The 17,279-nt window shown below is 56.8% G+C and overlaps 1 protein-coding gene across 1 annotated transcript; it reads left to right on the forward strand.

Annotated features, from left to right (window-relative positions):
* Positions 1 to 5,249: 5,249 nt before the first annotated feature.
* On the forward strand, positions 5,250 to 13,808 carry LOC144721402 (uncharacterized). Its single transcript, XM_078598998.1, has 4 exons — positions 5,250 to 5,543; positions 7,488 to 7,643; positions 8,281 to 8,587; positions 9,011 to 13,808. The coding sequence occupies exons 2-4, from the start codon at positions 7,611 to 7,613 to the stop codon at positions 11,434 to 11,436; spliced, it is 2,766 nt and encodes a 921-aa protein (XP_078455124.1). The 5' UTR covers positions 5,250 to 5,543; positions 7,488 to 7,610; the 3' UTR covers positions 11,437 to 13,808.
* Positions 13,809 to 17,279: the final 3,471 nt, after the last annotated feature.

A 17,279-nucleotide genomic window follows, 5' to 3' on the forward strand; every position in this document is an offset into this window, starting at 1 on the left:
CTACCACTAGTTTAAACTGAGCACAACAAATAAACGTATATTGTATAATAATCCAAATGTCGTTATTGTGTTCCATCTCCCGGCGCGGCAAGTGAGACAATGAGTGGTGGCACGGACTGCAGCACGGGCAACCAAGGCTGACCATGCTGATGCTGATGATGCTGATGATGATGATGCTGCTACAGATGATGCAGCTGCTGCTGATGGAGATGACTATGATGATGCAGCTGATGATGATGATGCTGCTACAGATGATGATGCAACTGATGATGATGATGATGATACTGATGATGATGATACTGATGATGATGCTGATGATGCAGCTGATGCTGATGATAATGCTGCTACAGATGATGATGCAACTGATGATGATGATACTGATGATGATGCTGATGATGCAGCAGCTGATGATGATGCTGCTACAGATGATGATGCAACTGATTATGATACTGATGATGATGATGCAGCTGATGCAGCTAATGATGATGATGTTGCTACAGATGATGATGCTGCTACAGATGATGATGACGATGCAGATGATGATGATGCTGCTGCTACAGATGATGATGATTCTGCTGCTACAGATGATGATGATAATACTGATGATGATGATAATACTGATGATGATGCTGATGATGCAGCTGATGATGCTGCTGTTGCTACAGATGATGCAGCTGCTGCTGATGTTAGAAGTCACCAGGTGGCGGTGTCGCCCCGCGTGTGACGCAACGCACGCATTGGCCGCTGTCTCCGTGCCGAATGTGTCACGGGGCTGACAAGTCGCCTCCACATCAAATGCGGGTCCCTCCACGTCACATTCACTTTTCACACATCCCATCAGCAGCACGGCCCTCTGGGAGTGCAATATTACAGCAGCATTTGTTCAAAACAAGCAAAAACATTCAGTGTCTCACCAGCGACCTGTCTCTGCTGCTTTGAAGGTGCGGAGCAATGGCACAGACGCATGCGAACTTCGCGACGAACTCAGCCACGCGAGTTCCATTCCCAGCCACGGCTAACATCAGTGGCGAGCGATATCTGAACCCAGCCCTCGGCCCGCTCTCCTACTTCACCAACCCGCCGCACTGGTCAGCGTGGTGAAGTATGGTGAAGTGTGGTGAAGTATGGTCGTCGAAGGAATCCGAGTTGCTACCAGGAGTACGGTCGTGGCACTTGAGATCACCTGGAGTTTTGAGGTGGTGAGTGGGGAGGTGAGCGACGTGGAGAGGCGGAAGCATGCGGTGAGTGGGGAATGAGGGATGTGGTGAGTGTGGAGGCGAGGGGCGAGGAGTAAGCATGGATGATGCGGGTCACGGTTAGAGCCGGGGGAGGAGGTGGGGTGAGGAGGAGGGTTGAGGAGGAGCGTGAGGGCCACGCACACGGCGCCCCAATCACGCAACAAAGACAAAGGTCTCCCGCCTCGCCTTAACAGGGCAAGTGATGTTAGCGAACACCTATCAAGGCCGGAACGGCACACACGAGGGTGAGTGGCCAGTACCACACCCGGCCGCCTTTGTCTTCCAAGCGCTCATGTTTAGACACCGCAGCAGCTACTCGTCCAAGGCTGGATCGACTCCGGGGTGGGGAGACACAGGACATCGTCACCCATGTTGGAAGTGAGCGGGAATGGAACTCGGGTCGCCGGGTTCGTAGCCCAGTGCGCTAACCGCTACACCACCGCTCCCCGCTACACCACCGCTGCCCACACAAAAACACAGACACACAATGACGCACACACACAATGACGCACACACACAGAGACACACGCAGAGACACACACAGAGACACACACAGAGACACGCAGAGACACGCAGCTCGCCACGTCGCCCCTGATGGTGTTTCGCGCTGCAATCCGCGGCGCGGGTCTGAGGGGCACGCGGATGAAGCGACGCGGCGTCTTGAGCGTTGGACCCAGCGCCTCGAACCCGGCTGGCATGGCAGCACCCCAACCAACACCCTTGATCCCACCCCAACACCTCCACCATTCTTGCGCATGGCGGGCAATGGTGTTGAGGAGATAACTCCGAAGGGGGCTGTCTGCTGGCCACGGGAGGACGTCGGGAGAGAGACAGAGCAGCGCCATCCCTGAAGGAGATCGCGACTTTAAGTCGGCGGCGGGTGGATACGTTTGTTGAGGCCTTCACGGTTGACGGGAGGGGTGGGTGGTTGTCTTTGGCAAGGACAACGTGTCAAATACTCGCACAAGTATGCAATGCTTACCTAGGTCGCAATGCACGGAGACAATATAAATAAGCGGCCAATATCCCCCTGCAGACATCTGCCCCATCAATAACCTCTCTTCACGTCGGCAGAAGCTATTTAATGATCGCGTGACGTGTGTGCCGACCCCACAAGTTCGCTGCCTCACCCCAAGCCACGTCATGACTCCGCGCCTCACCCCAGGTCGGCCAAGCCGCGGGCAGAACTCACGGAGAGCGCTGAGGTGCGGCCGCAGCCTCACGGCCACGAAGCAGCCAGGGGTCGCGCTCACACCCCCGACCCATCCTCGAATCTCACCACCCAGACCCCCACCTCCGATGAGCACGGTGGGCTACGTACGATGCGAAAGAAGTTCTACATACAGTACATATATCTGGAGGGACGCTGCTGCTGTGCGAGCACAGTGGGACATCCTGGATGAGTGCCTCGTTGGAAACCCACAACATCATCATCACACCTCCTGGAGTTGGCGTTCCTCCTCCTCCTCAGAGACACTGAGGTGGAACCATCGGCATCAGGCCGATGTGCAGAACCGCTCCTTCATGATGATCAAGGCAAGGGCCCTCTGTTAGGCATGGGTCCTAATTTGACGCGACACTCTACAACACATCATGCCAAGCTCAGCACCGGCGTCATTGGGGGGAGATTATTTGTTGCTGGCCGCTTGGAGCTGTTGGCGTCTCTGCGCCCTCCGCTCATCAACCTGGTTTATTTTTTTAGTCTGCGCATTTTGTAAAGTATGTGAATTTTTAAGTATCATGAATTCCAGGTTCGTTCCACTGCTACCCTGCCCCTCCCCCCACGTGGTCCCACTCGCTGGTTGTCGGTGGGAGGGATGAACCGGTTTGGCGTGAGGTTGCTCATTAATGCGCTTATTCGTCAGCACGTGTCTGTGTGTGTGTGTCTGTGTCTGTGTGTGTGTATGTGTGTGTGTGAGTGTCTGTGTGTGTCTATGTGTGTGTGTGTGCGTGTGAGTGTCTGTGTGTGTGTCTATGTGTGTGTGCGTGTGAGTGTCTGTGTGTGTGTCTATGTGTGTGTGTGCGTGTGTGTGAGTGTCTGTGTGTGTCTATGTGTGTGTGAGTGTGCGTGTGAGTGTCTGTGTGTGTGTCTATGTGTGTCTATGTGTGTGTGTGCGTGTGTGTTGAGCGTGTGTGTTGATCGTGTGTGTGTCTGTGTGTGTGTCTGTGTGTGTGTGTGCGCGTGTGTTGAGCGTGTGTCTGTGTGTGTGCGTGTGTGTTGAGCGTGTGAGTGTGTGTGTCTGTGCGTGTCTGTGTGTGTGTGAGTGTGTGTGAGTGTGCATGTCTGTGCGTGCGTGTTGAGCGTGTGAGTATGCGTGTCTGTGTGTGTGTGCGTGTGTGTCTTGTGTGTGTGCGTGTGTGTTGAGCGTGTGCGTGTCTGTGCGTGTGTGTTGAGCGAAGTGTAAACCATCATAAAAATGGACATAAAAGGCGGCCACATCACCTCCTGTGCACCTTTACGGCTTGAGTAGGTCAAGTTTATTTTGTTTCACTCGGCGAGAACTCAAAAGATCAGGATGAGTCCCGCTGGCAAGAGTGGACCTGGGTCATGAAGATGACGAAAGCAAAACATCAACACTGAAGTTCTGTACAGCGATGGACCAAATAGAAATCAGAGCAAAAACAACCGCGCTTTAGCAGCACTTGCCTCAAACAGTCTGCGTAAACTCCACGGATGGCCTTTGTCAGTGTTATGTACAAACATCGCCTGGCTCGCGCGTCTCGTCCGACAGCCCCACACGCCGAGACGGCCGCGACCTCGCGTGCTCAGCTTCACGACACACGCGGATTTGTGAGTGGATATGTGGACAGGCTGGCATGTAGATTGGAAGGTAAGTGAGCAGGGTGAGTGGCGAGACAGGCGGGTAGGTGGCTGGGTGGATAGTTGGGTGGATGAGTAGTTGAGCGGGTAGATGGGTGAGCGGGCGGGTGGGTGAGCGGGCGGGTGGGTGAGCGGGTGGGTGGGTGAGTGAGCAGGTGAGTGGCTAGACAGGCGGGTAGGTGGCTGGGTGGATAGTTGGGTGGATGAGTAGTTGAGCGGGTAGATGGGTGAGCGGGTAGATGGGTGAGCGGGCGGGTGGGTGAGTGAGCAGGTGAGTGGCTAGACAGGCGGGTAGGTGGCTGGGTGGATAGTTGGGTGGATGAGTAGTTGAGCGGGTAGATGGGTGAGCGGGTAGATGGGTGAGCGGGCGGGTGGGTGAGCAGGCGGGTGGGTGAGTGGGTGGGTGAGTGAGCGGGTGGGTGAGCGGGTGGGTGGGTGAGCGGGTGGGTGGGCGAGTTGGTGGGCGAGTGGGTGGGTGAGTGAGCGGGTGGGTGAGTGAGCGGTCGGGTGGGTGGGTGAGCGAGCGGACGGGTGGGCGAGTGAGCGGGTGGGTGAGCAGGTGGGCGGGTGATTGAGCAGGTGGGTGGGTCAGTGAGCAGGTGGGTAGGTGGGTGAGTGAGCGGGTGGGTGGGTGGGTGAGTGAGCGGGTGGGTGGGTGAGTGAGCGGGCGGGTGGGTGGGTGAGTGAGCGGGTGGGTGGGTGGGTGAGTGAGCGGGTGGGTGGGTGGGTGAGTGAGCGGGTGGGTGGGTGGGTGAGTGAGTGAGCGGGTGGTTGGGCGGGTGAGCGGGTGGGTGGGCGAGTGAGCGGGTGGGTGGGTGGGTGGGTGAGTGAGCGGGTGGGTGGGTGGGTGAGTGAGCGGGTGGGTGGGTGGGTGAGTGAGCGGGTGGGTGGGTGGGTGGGCGGGTGAGTGAGCGGGTGGGTGGGTGGGTGAGTGAGCGGGTGGGTGGGCGGGCGGGTGAGCGAGCGGGTGAGCGGGCGGGTGAGCGGGCGGGTGGGCGGGCGGGTGAGCGAGCGGGTGGGCGGGTGAGCGAGCGGGTGGGCGAGCGGGCGGGCGGGTGGGTAGGCGGGTGGGCGGGTGGGCGGGCGAGTGAGCGGGCGGGTGGGCGGGCGGGTGGGCGGGCGGGGGGGCTGGCGGGGGGGCTGGCGGGGGGGCTGGTGGGTGGGCGGGTGAGTGAGCAGGTGGGTGGGTGGGTGACCGTGAGCCGTGCCGGGAGGGGCCGTGGTGCGCGCGGGGCGTGGTTTCTCCAGGTGAGTGTTCCACTGTCTGTGCGCTCCCACACCGCCCGCCTCAGCGACCGCGCCGGCGTCTCGCCTCCGCGTCTCTCACCCCCCGCTCTCTCCTCCTCGTCTCTCACCCGTCCGCCTTTATTTCCCCTCCCCACAGACGCGGAGATCGCAGGGCAGACAGAGACACCAGCAGGCAGGAGCTACCAGCAGGCAAGAGCTGCCTCCTCCGCAGTCGTCTCGCGCTGGCGTCAAAGACGGTAACGTGGAGTGAGCGACTCGCTCCAGCGGAGCGCGAACCGGCGACGCGGGCTACGGTAGAGGCGCAGCCTTGAAAGTGCTCGCGTTCGCCCCTGCCGGCTGATCGGGGCCTGGAGATAACTGTAGAGGACTATGAAATGCATATTTTGGCGATACTAACTCGTTCGTCAACAACAACGCGTGGTCTTAAAGAGAAACGACATCTCACATTGGCGACGGCGCTCTTAACGGCTCCTGCCGGTTGACAATTCCCTGAGAGCGCCGTTCCTAGCAGCGAAGGGATTCGGGTCATACGAAGTACAGTACAGCGGGTGCCGCGACCTACAATACTCGTTCACGCGCGGTCAGATAAATTTAGTAACAGACTGGCACGCACGGTCACGGATCGTCGCATTCACTCGTCACAGGCAGCAGCCCTCGTCACTCCACTGCTGGATGAATCCCATCCCAAGCCCGCCGCACCTCTCACGATCCTGAGGCGTAGCGATCCACCGAGCTGCTCACACGCGTAGCAGATTGTATCGCTCCATCTCCTCTGTTGACATCATTTGGGAGGCGTCGGGGGAACTGTGGCTATACTTCAGCAGAGGACGAGGAGCATGGTCATAGCAGCAAGTGGACGAACTCTCTCTGTGCGAAGCCCTCTCGTCGTGGCGAGCGGCAGATCTCGGCATTGGCACCTCGCTCCCGAGCCTATAGCAGCTGCCGCTTCATCACCACCACCACCCTTGCCCCTCGGCACTCTCCATCATCTCCATCCTCGCCCTGCTGCTGCTGCAGCTACCGCGGCTCTGTGAGCCCGCCCGGCTCCGTGAGCCAAGAGCAGTGAGTCGGCAGGCGCTGGCGGGCGGGGCGGGTGTAGCCGTGGTGGTGGGCAAACATCCACCACAAACGTCCACCACAAACGTCCACCACAAATATCCACCACAAACATCCACCACAAACATCCACCACCACAAACATCCACCACCACAAACATCCACCACCACAAACATCCACCACCACCATCCACCACCTCAAACATGCACCACCACAAACATCCATCACCACCATCCACCACCACCATCCACCACCACCATCCACCACCTCAAACATCCATCATCACCATCCACCACCACAAACATCCACCACCACAAACATCCACCACCACAAACATCCACCTCAAACATGCACCACTCGCGGGGCCCGGGCGAGTCTCGTCTGCGAGGGTGAGCTGCCCTGTGAGTTGGGGCCGATGATGGCTGTGTCTGCTACTCGGTGTTATCCCGATTGAGTAAAAAAATGTTGGAGTCATTTTAGACTTCGTCAAAATGCGTACCCTCACGGCGGCACACAGTGAGCTACTCTTGAGCAAGACGTCAGCGGGACTTGGACGTCCGCTGTGAAGCAAACGGAGCGCGTAGCATTCTCATTATTTACATCCCCAGTCGTGAGCGGGGCGGTGAACGCGACACATCGCTGCAGACAGCGTCATGGGAGAGTTTGCGAGTGTGGCCATGAGGTGTGAGTTGGGTGGTGGGAGTGTGTGTGTGTGGTAGTGTGTGTGTGTGGTAGTGTGTGTGTAGTAGTGTGTGTGTGGGAGTGTGTGGGAGTGTGTGTGTGTAGTGTGTGTGTGGGAGTGTGTGTGTGTAGTAGTGTGTGTGTGTGGTAGTGTGTGTGTGTGGTAGTGTGTGTGTGTGGTAGTGTGTGTGTGTGGTAGTGTGTGTGTAGTAGTGTGTGTGTGGGAGTGTGTGGGAGTGTGTGTGTGGGAGTGTGTGTGTGTAGTAGTGTGTGTGTGTGGTAGTGTGTGTGTGTGGGAGTGTGTGTATGAGAGTGTGCTAGGGTGTGTGGGTGAGTGTATCAGTGTTTAAATGGCGTGAGCTTATGATAGTGATAATAGTGATAATAGTGATGGACGATTATCGCCGTCCAGCAGTGGATAGACCATGAGCATGTGCCCCCAGAGCGACCCGTACCGGGCCCCCGCGGTGGAGGGGGTGGTGCGGCTGGTGGCGTACCGTGACGACCCGCTCCCGGACCGGGCCCCACCCGCTCCGCACCAGCCCCGCGCCGTCACGCAAGCAGCCATGCCGGGCGCCCAAAGAAACGGGGCCACGGAGGTGAGTTCGATACCCGGGCCGAGGCTACACAATGCCACTTCTTCCACTGCCCAGGGAAAGCGTGCTGGCCTGGTACGTCAACCCAATGCGTCTGCCAGACACTTGGTGGATGAGGTTGTTCTGTGCAGCCGGAATGAGTCTCGGTGCTTTTCAGGCTCCAGAGCGGTGACGGCACCACGGTCACGCTCGCGCCTCACGGCGAGAAGGAGCTGAGTTCGATCCCTGACTCGGGCGCCTCTCTGTGTGGGGTTTCTGTGTTCTCCCCCTGCTCTGCACGGTCTTTCTCCAGGTTCTCTGGTTTCCTGCCATAGCTCAAAACAGACGTGCATTGTGACCAGCGTTGGCCAAATATCCCAACGCTTCAACATGACCTGGGAATCAGTCACTTGTGGTGACTCGCATAGCAACATTGGTCCCTTCTGGAAACACTCGGCAGGACCCTCCTGGAAAGGAGTCTTGAGACTCGGTGAGGTTTTCCTGGGTAAACAAGGGTAGCTATGATGATGACACAGTTGATGATGACGCCGATAATGATGATTGCAGTGGTAATGACAATGATGATTTTGATTGTGATATAACAATGATGGTACCGATGATGGCGATGACGATGACGGTGACGACCACGATGTCACCCCAGGCCGCCCTGATCCCGGGGCTGTCCGCCGAGGAAGCCGACTGCATGCGATTCTTCGAGGAGATGATCGAGTCGCTGGACGACTCGGAGGCGGAGTCCACGTCGTCCGACCACGCCGAGGGGCGCTCCGCGGACTCGACCGACGGACGTGCCGCCCCCCCCCCGCGATCCGCTCCGAGCCCCCCCAAGTCGAGGCCACCCGATGACAGCCCCCCTCAATCGCCCACCTTGGCGCACGGCGACCCCCCCTCCGCCAGGCTGCAGAACCAGCACCAGGGGCTGGCGCGACTCCGCTACCGCCCGCCCACAGGTGACGCACCCTCCTGCTTGTGTCTTGTTGTTGTTGTTGAGCTCGATTCATCGTTCAACCGTGGGATGGGCCACGTAACGAGTGAGAATAATTGAGAGGGGCGGGAAAAACCCAGAAAAGCAGGAAAGGCAGCCAGAACCAGCACCAACAATTAGCCAAGCTCTGTGGTCCGATATTGGGACGTTTGGCCAATGCCACTAATGATCATTGATCAATGAAACTGCGAATGTCTGGAGATAACCTCTTGGGGCGTGGAGGCAAACCCTCAGTCTTCAACAAATGTCCAAGCTCTGTCGTCCTACTTTGGCCGTCTCCAATGTTTGGCCATCACCAATCCCACCTCGTGTAGTTATAGCCTGAAATGTTATTGTGTTCTGTCATAAAGCTGATGCTTTTTTTGCTGTTGTTGCTGTTGCTGTGCAGACATCGACCCCGTAACACTGGTGACCTCACCCATGACCTCATCCGTGACCCCATCCGTGACCCCACTCGAGCCCATATATGCGATCCCATTTAAGACCTCACCCAAGACCTCACCCAAGACCTCGTATGCGACCCCAAAAGTGACCTTACCCGAGCCCATATATGCGACCCCTTTCAAGGCTCCACCCGCGTTTTCGCACGTGACCTCACCCGTGACCTCACGCGTGACCCCACCCGTGACCTCACGCGTGACCCCACCCGAGCCCATATATGCGACGGTGACCCCGCGCGTGCACTCGCCTGTGACCCCATCCATCATCTCAGACCCACCCCCATCGGTGACCCCATCACTCATATCGGTCGTGACCGCCGCGGCCCCAACCATCTTGGACAACTCCTCGATCAACTTCCGCACGGTCCCAGTGGCCTCCACGTCCTTCCTGACATCGTCAGAGACCGACCCTGTCGTACCACAACAACCACCACAACAGCCATCGCCACCACCGGCACAACAACCAACACAACAACCACCACCACAACAACCACCACCAACACCACAACAACAACCACCACAACAACAACCATCACAACAACCACCACTACCACGACAACAACCACCACAGCAACAACAAACACAACCGCCACACCAACATACACAACAACCAAAACAACAAACGCAACAATCACCACCGCAACAACCGCAGCTGCCGGCGCCGTCGATGGCGGCGTCACAGCACAGCGCGGTCGCCGCCGCCGCCGCCGCTCCCTCGCCGCTCGCCATCACGGAGCCTCCTCCGGAGAGTGCTGCCAAGATGCCCTCCGGCGGTGCCGACGGTGCCGGCGGCGGTGCCGGCGGACCCCGCCGGCTCCACGTCGTCTCGCCCGCCCAGCGGAGCACCCCGCCGTGCTTGGAGGCGCTGAGCGTGTCGGAGCGCAGGGCCAAATTCCTGCGCAATGCGTCGCTGGGCAGCGGCCGGGACGAGGGGGGGCCGGGGGCCCCCCCGGACAGGCGCCAGCAGCCGCAGGGAGGCTCCAAGTTCTGGCTGCAGGGGCGGCCGGAGCAGCTGGTTCACACGGAGGCGCGGGCCAAGCTCGGCCTTCACGTGGGCGGCTCGACGGAGAGCGCCGGCTCGGAGGAGGAAGAGTACGGCCGGGCGCCCGTCGGGCCCCAGCTGTCCCGCTCCCAGTCGGTCGGCGCCGGCATGGAGCACATGGGGACGCAGGGCGGCGATCGGGGTCGACAAATTGGCATTGTAGAATATCGCCAGCAGCAGCAGCAGCAGCTAAGCCCTGCTTCTTCTGTCGTCGCCGCCTCGAGCGCCGCACCCGACAAAGGTCACGCAACTATTTCGGTTCCGCCGCCCCACCCAAACCAGCCGCGCGTGCAGCCCAACCCGGCGGGCGCGGCACCGCCGCCGTCCGCCGCGTGCCACGCCGAACCCGGCCAGAGCTCGCGCGACGCCGACTCAGACGCCTTCTCCCCCGTCTGCTCCGCGTTCGTCAACCGGGTGAGGAGCCGGACCGTCAACTCCACGCACGGCACGGCGGCAGAGGCCGCGGCAAGGGTGGACGCCAAGATGAACACGCGACCGTCCACCACGCAGCAGCAGCAGCAGCGGCCGAACGGTGCCCAGAATGCCACTGCACGGGCCTCGGCTTCCCGTCCGCCGGCTCTGCATGCCGCCACGAGCCTGGTGGACATCCGCGAGCTGGCGCCTCCGGCCGCGTATGCCGGGAAACGTGAAGTGGAGTTTCAGGCCGGGTTCCACGCCGGGCTCAAGGCGGCCTTGGAACTGGGGCACCTCTCCGGCAACCAAATTGGCCTGGTCACTCAGGTGGCCAACCCCGTGGTCAACCCCGCGGTACATCCCACGGTACATCCCGTGGTCAATGCTGCGGTAAACCCCGTGGACAAGCAGGCACCACCGGCTCGCCAAGACGCCCCTATGCCCCAGCTCAAGCCGTGGCAGAGACGCATCACCATTAAATCTGGGGACAGCTACGGAGAGCAGACGCTCCCCTCTCCCGCCACCCACGACGCCGATGCAGCGAAGGCAAAGGCGGCGGCTGTCAAAGCGACGACTCCGACCGCCGACGAGCCCAGGGGCGAGGCCGTGACGCGGGCGCAGAAGCAGCGCATCACCGTGTCTCCCGCTGTCGTCCACCTCAACTCCCCGCTCTTCCGAGCGCCGCAGGTCTCGGCGGACGAATCTCAGCCGTACAACACCGGAGTGGTGGCCGCGCGTTCGTCGACGTCGCTGCCGAGGTCCTACGCGTCCCACGGCACCCCCCAGAGCCCCAGCGTCACCGCGGCCGCTCCACGAGCCACCCCCGTGGGGGGGCAGTTCGTCCCCGTGCGAAAACCCTCGCAAAACGACCACACGGAGGCTCTGAAGAAGTTGGGAATGAAGGGGGGTCACCGTTGAGTGCTGTGTGTGTCCGTGTGTGTGTCGGTGTGTGTGTCCGTGTGTGTGTCCGTGTGTGTGTCCGTGTGTGTGTCCGTGTGTGTGTCCGTGTGTGTGTCCGTGTGTGTGTCCGTGTGTGTGCACTTTGAGGCTCGTCAACAGTTGGAGGCAGTCGCCCTCCAGCAACAGCGGAGAGTGGAGAAGCAACTCTGACAACAGTGAGTGGAGCGTGGGGCAGGAGAAATGCAGCGAGGTGGTGCAGGGTGGAGCACAGGTGGGGCATCCGCCGGTCATCTCAGTTCACCTGTAACACCTGGGACTGCCCTCTGACCTGTCAGCGCAACGAATACGGTGACTCAAGTTCAATTCCTAATCATGACGAATATCTGAACTGGTCCTGGGCCTCCCCTATGTCGACTCAGCCTTAAATGAGTACCTGGTGTGCTGTGTAAAAACATCGGCGATCGAGAGACGAAGGTGGCCGGCGTGGGCCTGGTGCCCCCCCCCCTCGTGCGCCGTGCTGCCCTTCACCGGTGCTCGCTAACAGCGCTTGCCCCAACGAGATGTGCAGGCTACATGGGGGGGTTTTGTGCTTAATTTCTCACTGAATATTTTCTGGGTCGCTGGTAAATTACTGGAGTCGGGTATGATCGATGTGTGTGTTTCGGTCGATATTTCTGTTGTTATGATTGTAAATATCGTATTTGCTAAACAGTGTGTTCATATAATAATGGGATTTTACCACAAGGGAAGTGTAAATATATAATCTGCTGCCTCGGTGGTTGTATTGTATGTCATCATGATCATCGTCACCCATGATCTATCCACTGCTGGGTGAAGGCCTCCGTATGCCGTCACTCTCCCTGACTGTCATTCTGTCACCAGTTTAATCGATCGCCTGTCGTCCATTGTGGCCATGACGGGCCCCGGTCCCCCCTCCAGGCAGCGGTCAGCATTGACCTCCCTTGTCGTGCGTGCTTCTCCAAGCCGCGTGAGCCCCTGTCTCTCCGTGTCATTCCAAGCACGCGTCTCTCACGCACGCTTCTTTGCGCACTTTTCAGCTTCTCGTTTCCGACCCGAGGTGTGATAGCCGGGGGCATGCAGAGTATTTTTGCATTGTTTTAGTTTAAGCGGCGGCGATTTCCCATCGCGTTGTTTTGACGATGAACCTGGCGATGCGCTGCTCGAGGCGCCTGGTGAGATGGGGACGCTGCGCTGTCGCATTCCTGCGCAGCGCGCAGGAAACCGGTTTTTCAGCGGTGAGTGGTCGGTGGTTTACGATGCAAGTATTTGCGAGCGCCGTCATCGGCCCTAGGCCGTGAGTCGCGCACTAAATGAGGCATCACCTACGCTCGTGAAACCGCGGTGGTCCTTGTCGATGTTTTTGTGAGGGGAGGGTTTTATTCTGAATTCCTGCTGGATATTTACAGCGCGACTGAATTGTGTTTGTCTATTTCGGGTGATGAAGGGTCTTACGACACAAATGTGACCAGCTCACCGTGTCTCGTCGCTACATTGTGCTGTGAGGATTGTTCCGAAGCTGAGCGGAGTCGATCTGAATCGATAATAGCTGGCTCCTTAACAGCTTGTACACGTGACGGGTTCATTTGTTTGGCTGCGTTGTGTGGTGGAGGGTATACAAGACAAGATCGTCACGTGACCCTAGAGTCAGTTGGTAGCTGTGGTTGCTGATACCTCTGTTCAAGTGATGCAACGTGTAATGAAACGTGTGCCTATACTCAAGATGCGTTATGGATTTAAAAATAACACTTTGGAATTTTGGATTTTTAAGGAAAGCTTTGGATCGTATTTTCATATAATTTACTTGGTTACATATCTGTGTCTTCGGGTTCGCAAAAGTGATGTCACCAACACCAGGTGACACACATGTTGGTGTCAAAGCAGTGACTACATCTTCAAATCTCCTCCTTCCCATGTTTGTCTCTGCACATGAAAAATACATTTATATTTTTTACAAACCCATTTCGGCGACACGGCCTTTTGGGAGTTCATTTTGTCAGCGGCATTGGTTTAACACCAGCAAACTCTCCACCGGATTTGACCTGCGGTGTCTCACCAGCAATCAAGCCAAACCTGATGCTGGTTGACTCAGGTTTTAGCCAAGCGCCTGCATTACGTGAAATTTCACGGTGGCAATACATTATGCTGTAGCGTGGTATATTCATGATAACAGTTCGCATAGTAACAAGAGCCCTTGGTCAATGCACTGCTGGATGAAGATATTGTTTGCATTGTCTGCCTCGTTCAACCTATTTGCTTAAATGGAACGTCTCTCTACGATTTGCATGCGTTACAGATACATTATGCTCATGAGCAATATTCATTGTGTTTGTTGTTGAGTGCCTAAATAATAAAGTATAATCATTCCTTGAGCTATTATTCCCTTTGGATCAATCCCATAATCGTGTCTGACATTTATTTATCAGTCGGTGTTCACAGCAGACGGCTCGCGATCATAGCACCCTCGCTCTGCCAGGGTGCTTGAACGAGTACCAGGGCCATGTGCCCTATCGTTTGAGTCGTCTCCATAACAATGTGGAATCTCCGCTGCTGGCTTAGAGATGCGTGCCGTCCCGTCCTCTCTGAGTGGGGAGATCACGACTCGCTTGTGTTCGGTCCTTGACCTCCGAGTTTGCAGCACATCGATAGATTATTGAATCTATCTGTGCAGTGCTGCGAGTGTGCTCGTATACAGCAGCGTCTCCGTGTTGTCCGGTTTACTCCCCCCACACGGAGCCAAACTCTCGTCGTGAATGGGATTGGCCAAACATTGCCCTGTGGCAGGACCCTCCTAAACAATCGTCTGAAGACTTCGGCGAGGCTTTGCTGTGTAAGCGAAGGGCGTTGTTATTACGTGCGTGGTTTGTGTGTGTGCGTGTTTTATTGACACTTCGGCGTTTGGTTTATTGCACGTGGTGGAAGGCGAACCCCATGGAGCGAGGCGGCTCGAGTCGGCGCAGGCCGTGCCGCGCCTGACGCTCGCGAGACCCTTGGGGGCGACTCGCACCGAGGAGTCCCAACGCCGACGTCGGCACGGATCGTGGCGGCGCGCGATGCCGCCTCCGCAGCTGCCCGCCGATTACAACGTTTTCTCTTTGCTCATTCATCAGTCAATCTTGATTTGAAGCTTTCGTGACTGCAGGAATCCATACTCTTTGGTTCTTTCGGTAAAGTCACGTAGTTAGAAATAAAATAAAATAAATCACGACGTTTCGATCGCAAAACAAGCGGTCGTCATCAGGCATTCACCATTAATCATTCATCATTAATCATTCACCATTCATTATTCACCAACTCACTCCCCAACGCGTGTCCTCGGCGCCGAGCAGTAAGGCAGCAGCAGCAGCTTGCCAGTGGCGAGATGCTGATGGAGGCAGAGAGAGGGGGGTGTTGTTGTGGTTTTGAGTTGTCCTGGCCATCTGAGTGTAAACAGTGACGCGGGATCCTGTTGGCTGTGACACGTCGTGCATGATGGGACACATACCACGTGTTGCCTGTCACACGTCGTGCATGATGGGACACAGACCACGTGTTGCCTGTGACACGTTGTGCATGATGGGACAGACCACGTGTTGGCTGTGACACGTTGTGCATGATGGGATGCAGACCACGTGTTGGCTGTGACACGTTGTGCATGATGGGACACAGACCACGTGTTGCCTGTCACACGTCGTGCATGATGGGACACAGACCACGTGTTGCCTGTGACACGTTGTGCATGATGGGACAGACCACGTGTTGGCTGTGACACGTTGTGCTTGATGGGACACAGACCACGTGTTGGCTGTGACACATTGTGCATGATGGGACACAGACCACGTGTTGGCTGTGACACGTTGTGCATGATGGGACACAGACCACGTGTTGGCTGTGACACGTTGTGCATGATGGGACAGACCACGTGTTGCCTGTGACACGTTTTGCATGATGGGACAGACCACGTGTTGGCTGTGACACGTTGTGCTTGATGGGACACAGACCACGTGTTGGCTGTGACACGTTGTGCTTGATGGGACACAGACCACGTGTTGGCTGTGACACGTTGTGCATGATGGGACACAGACCACGTGTTGGCTGTGACACGTTGTGCTTGATGGGACACAGACCACGTGTTGGCTGTGACACGTTGTGCATGATGGGACACAGACCACGTGTTGCCTGTGACACGTTGTGCATGACGGGACACAGCCCACGTGTTGTCTGTGACACATTGTGCATGATGGGACACAGACCACGTGTTGGCTGTGACACGTTGTGCATGATGGGACACAGACCACGTGTTGGCTGTGACACGTTGTGCATGATGGGACAGACCACGTGTTGGCTGTGACACGTTGTGCATGATGGGACACAGACCACGTGTTGGCTGTGACACGTTGTGCATGATGGGACACAGACCACGTGTTGGCTGTGACACGTTGTGCATGATGGGACACAGACCACGTGTTGGCTGTGACACGTTGTGCATGATGGGACAGACCACGTGTTGGCTGTGACACGTTGTGCATGATGGGACACAGACCACGTGTTGGCTGTGACACGTTGTGCATGATGGGACACAGACCACGTGTTGGCTGTGACACGTTGTGCATGATGGGACACAGACCACGTGTTGGCTGTGACACGTTGTGCATGATGGGACAGACCACGTGTTGGCTGTGACACGTTGTGCATGATGGGACACAGACCACGGGGTTCATGAATCTGCTGTTGAGCTCACGCGGGACGCGCTTCCTCGTGGCGGGCACCTGCCCACATCTGTCCCCTGCACGTACACAATGCAAAATACAAACATTTCTTGTCACATCCCGTCAGCAACACGGCCTTCAAGAGATCGATATTTTCGGCTGATGGCTGCGAAACATTCATTCCCAGAAGGCCGTGTAGCTGATGGGATGTGTAAAGAAATGTGTCTTGAAAAGAACACTTACTTTTATTTTAACGTGGAGAGACAGATATGAGAAGGAGATGGTATCGCCTTCGTGGTTATCGTGTCTAAGACACAAATATACAGACATAGATATACATAGACACAGCCATAGACATACAGACGTAGACATACAGACATAGACATACAGACATACAAACATACAGACATATAGACAAACATACAGACATACATACACACATACAGACATACATACATACAAACATACAGACATACATACAAACATACAGACATACATACAGACATACATACATACAGGCATACATGCATACATACAGACATACATACATACAGACATACATACAGACATACATACATACATACAGACATACATACAGACATACATACAGACATACAGACATACAGACATACAGACATACAGACATACATACAGACATACATACATACATACAGACATACATACAGACATACAGACAAACATGCAGACATACAAACTCGAGTGAGACACGAGCGTCATCGCAGTGCGTCCGCCCCGGCACCCGCGTGCAGAATGAAGCTGCCACTGCCGTGGGGCTCTTCGCGGGGCGTGGGGAGCGGTGGTGGAGTCGTTAGCACATTGCTCCTACTAATACGGCGACCTCAGGTTCGATTTTCCCGAACGACCGATAACAGTGGCGTATATTTGAAGCGATCCCGGGCCTCCACAACATCAACTCGGCCTTAAATGAGTACCTGGTGCGTTTTAGAAACATCGGCACGGGGGAGACAAAGGCGGCCGGGCGTGGTGCTGGCTACCCACTGTCTCGCGTGCCACCGCGCCGGCCTTCAAGGCTGCTCGCTCACAGCACTTGCCCCAACAGTATGTTAAGGCTACAGGGGGGCCGGGTGGGGGATCTTTATCTTTGTTTTCACGGCTCTGCTGTACATGTCCCTG

Source organism: Lampetra planeri, chromosome 11, assembly GCF_965212315.1.
Source record: "Lampetra planeri chromosome 11, kcLamPlan1.2.h2, whole genome shotgun sequence".
Classification (NCBI taxonomy): domain Eukaryota; kingdom Metazoa; phylum Chordata; class Hyperoartia; order Petromyzontiformes; family Petromyzontidae; genus Lampetra; species Lampetra planeri.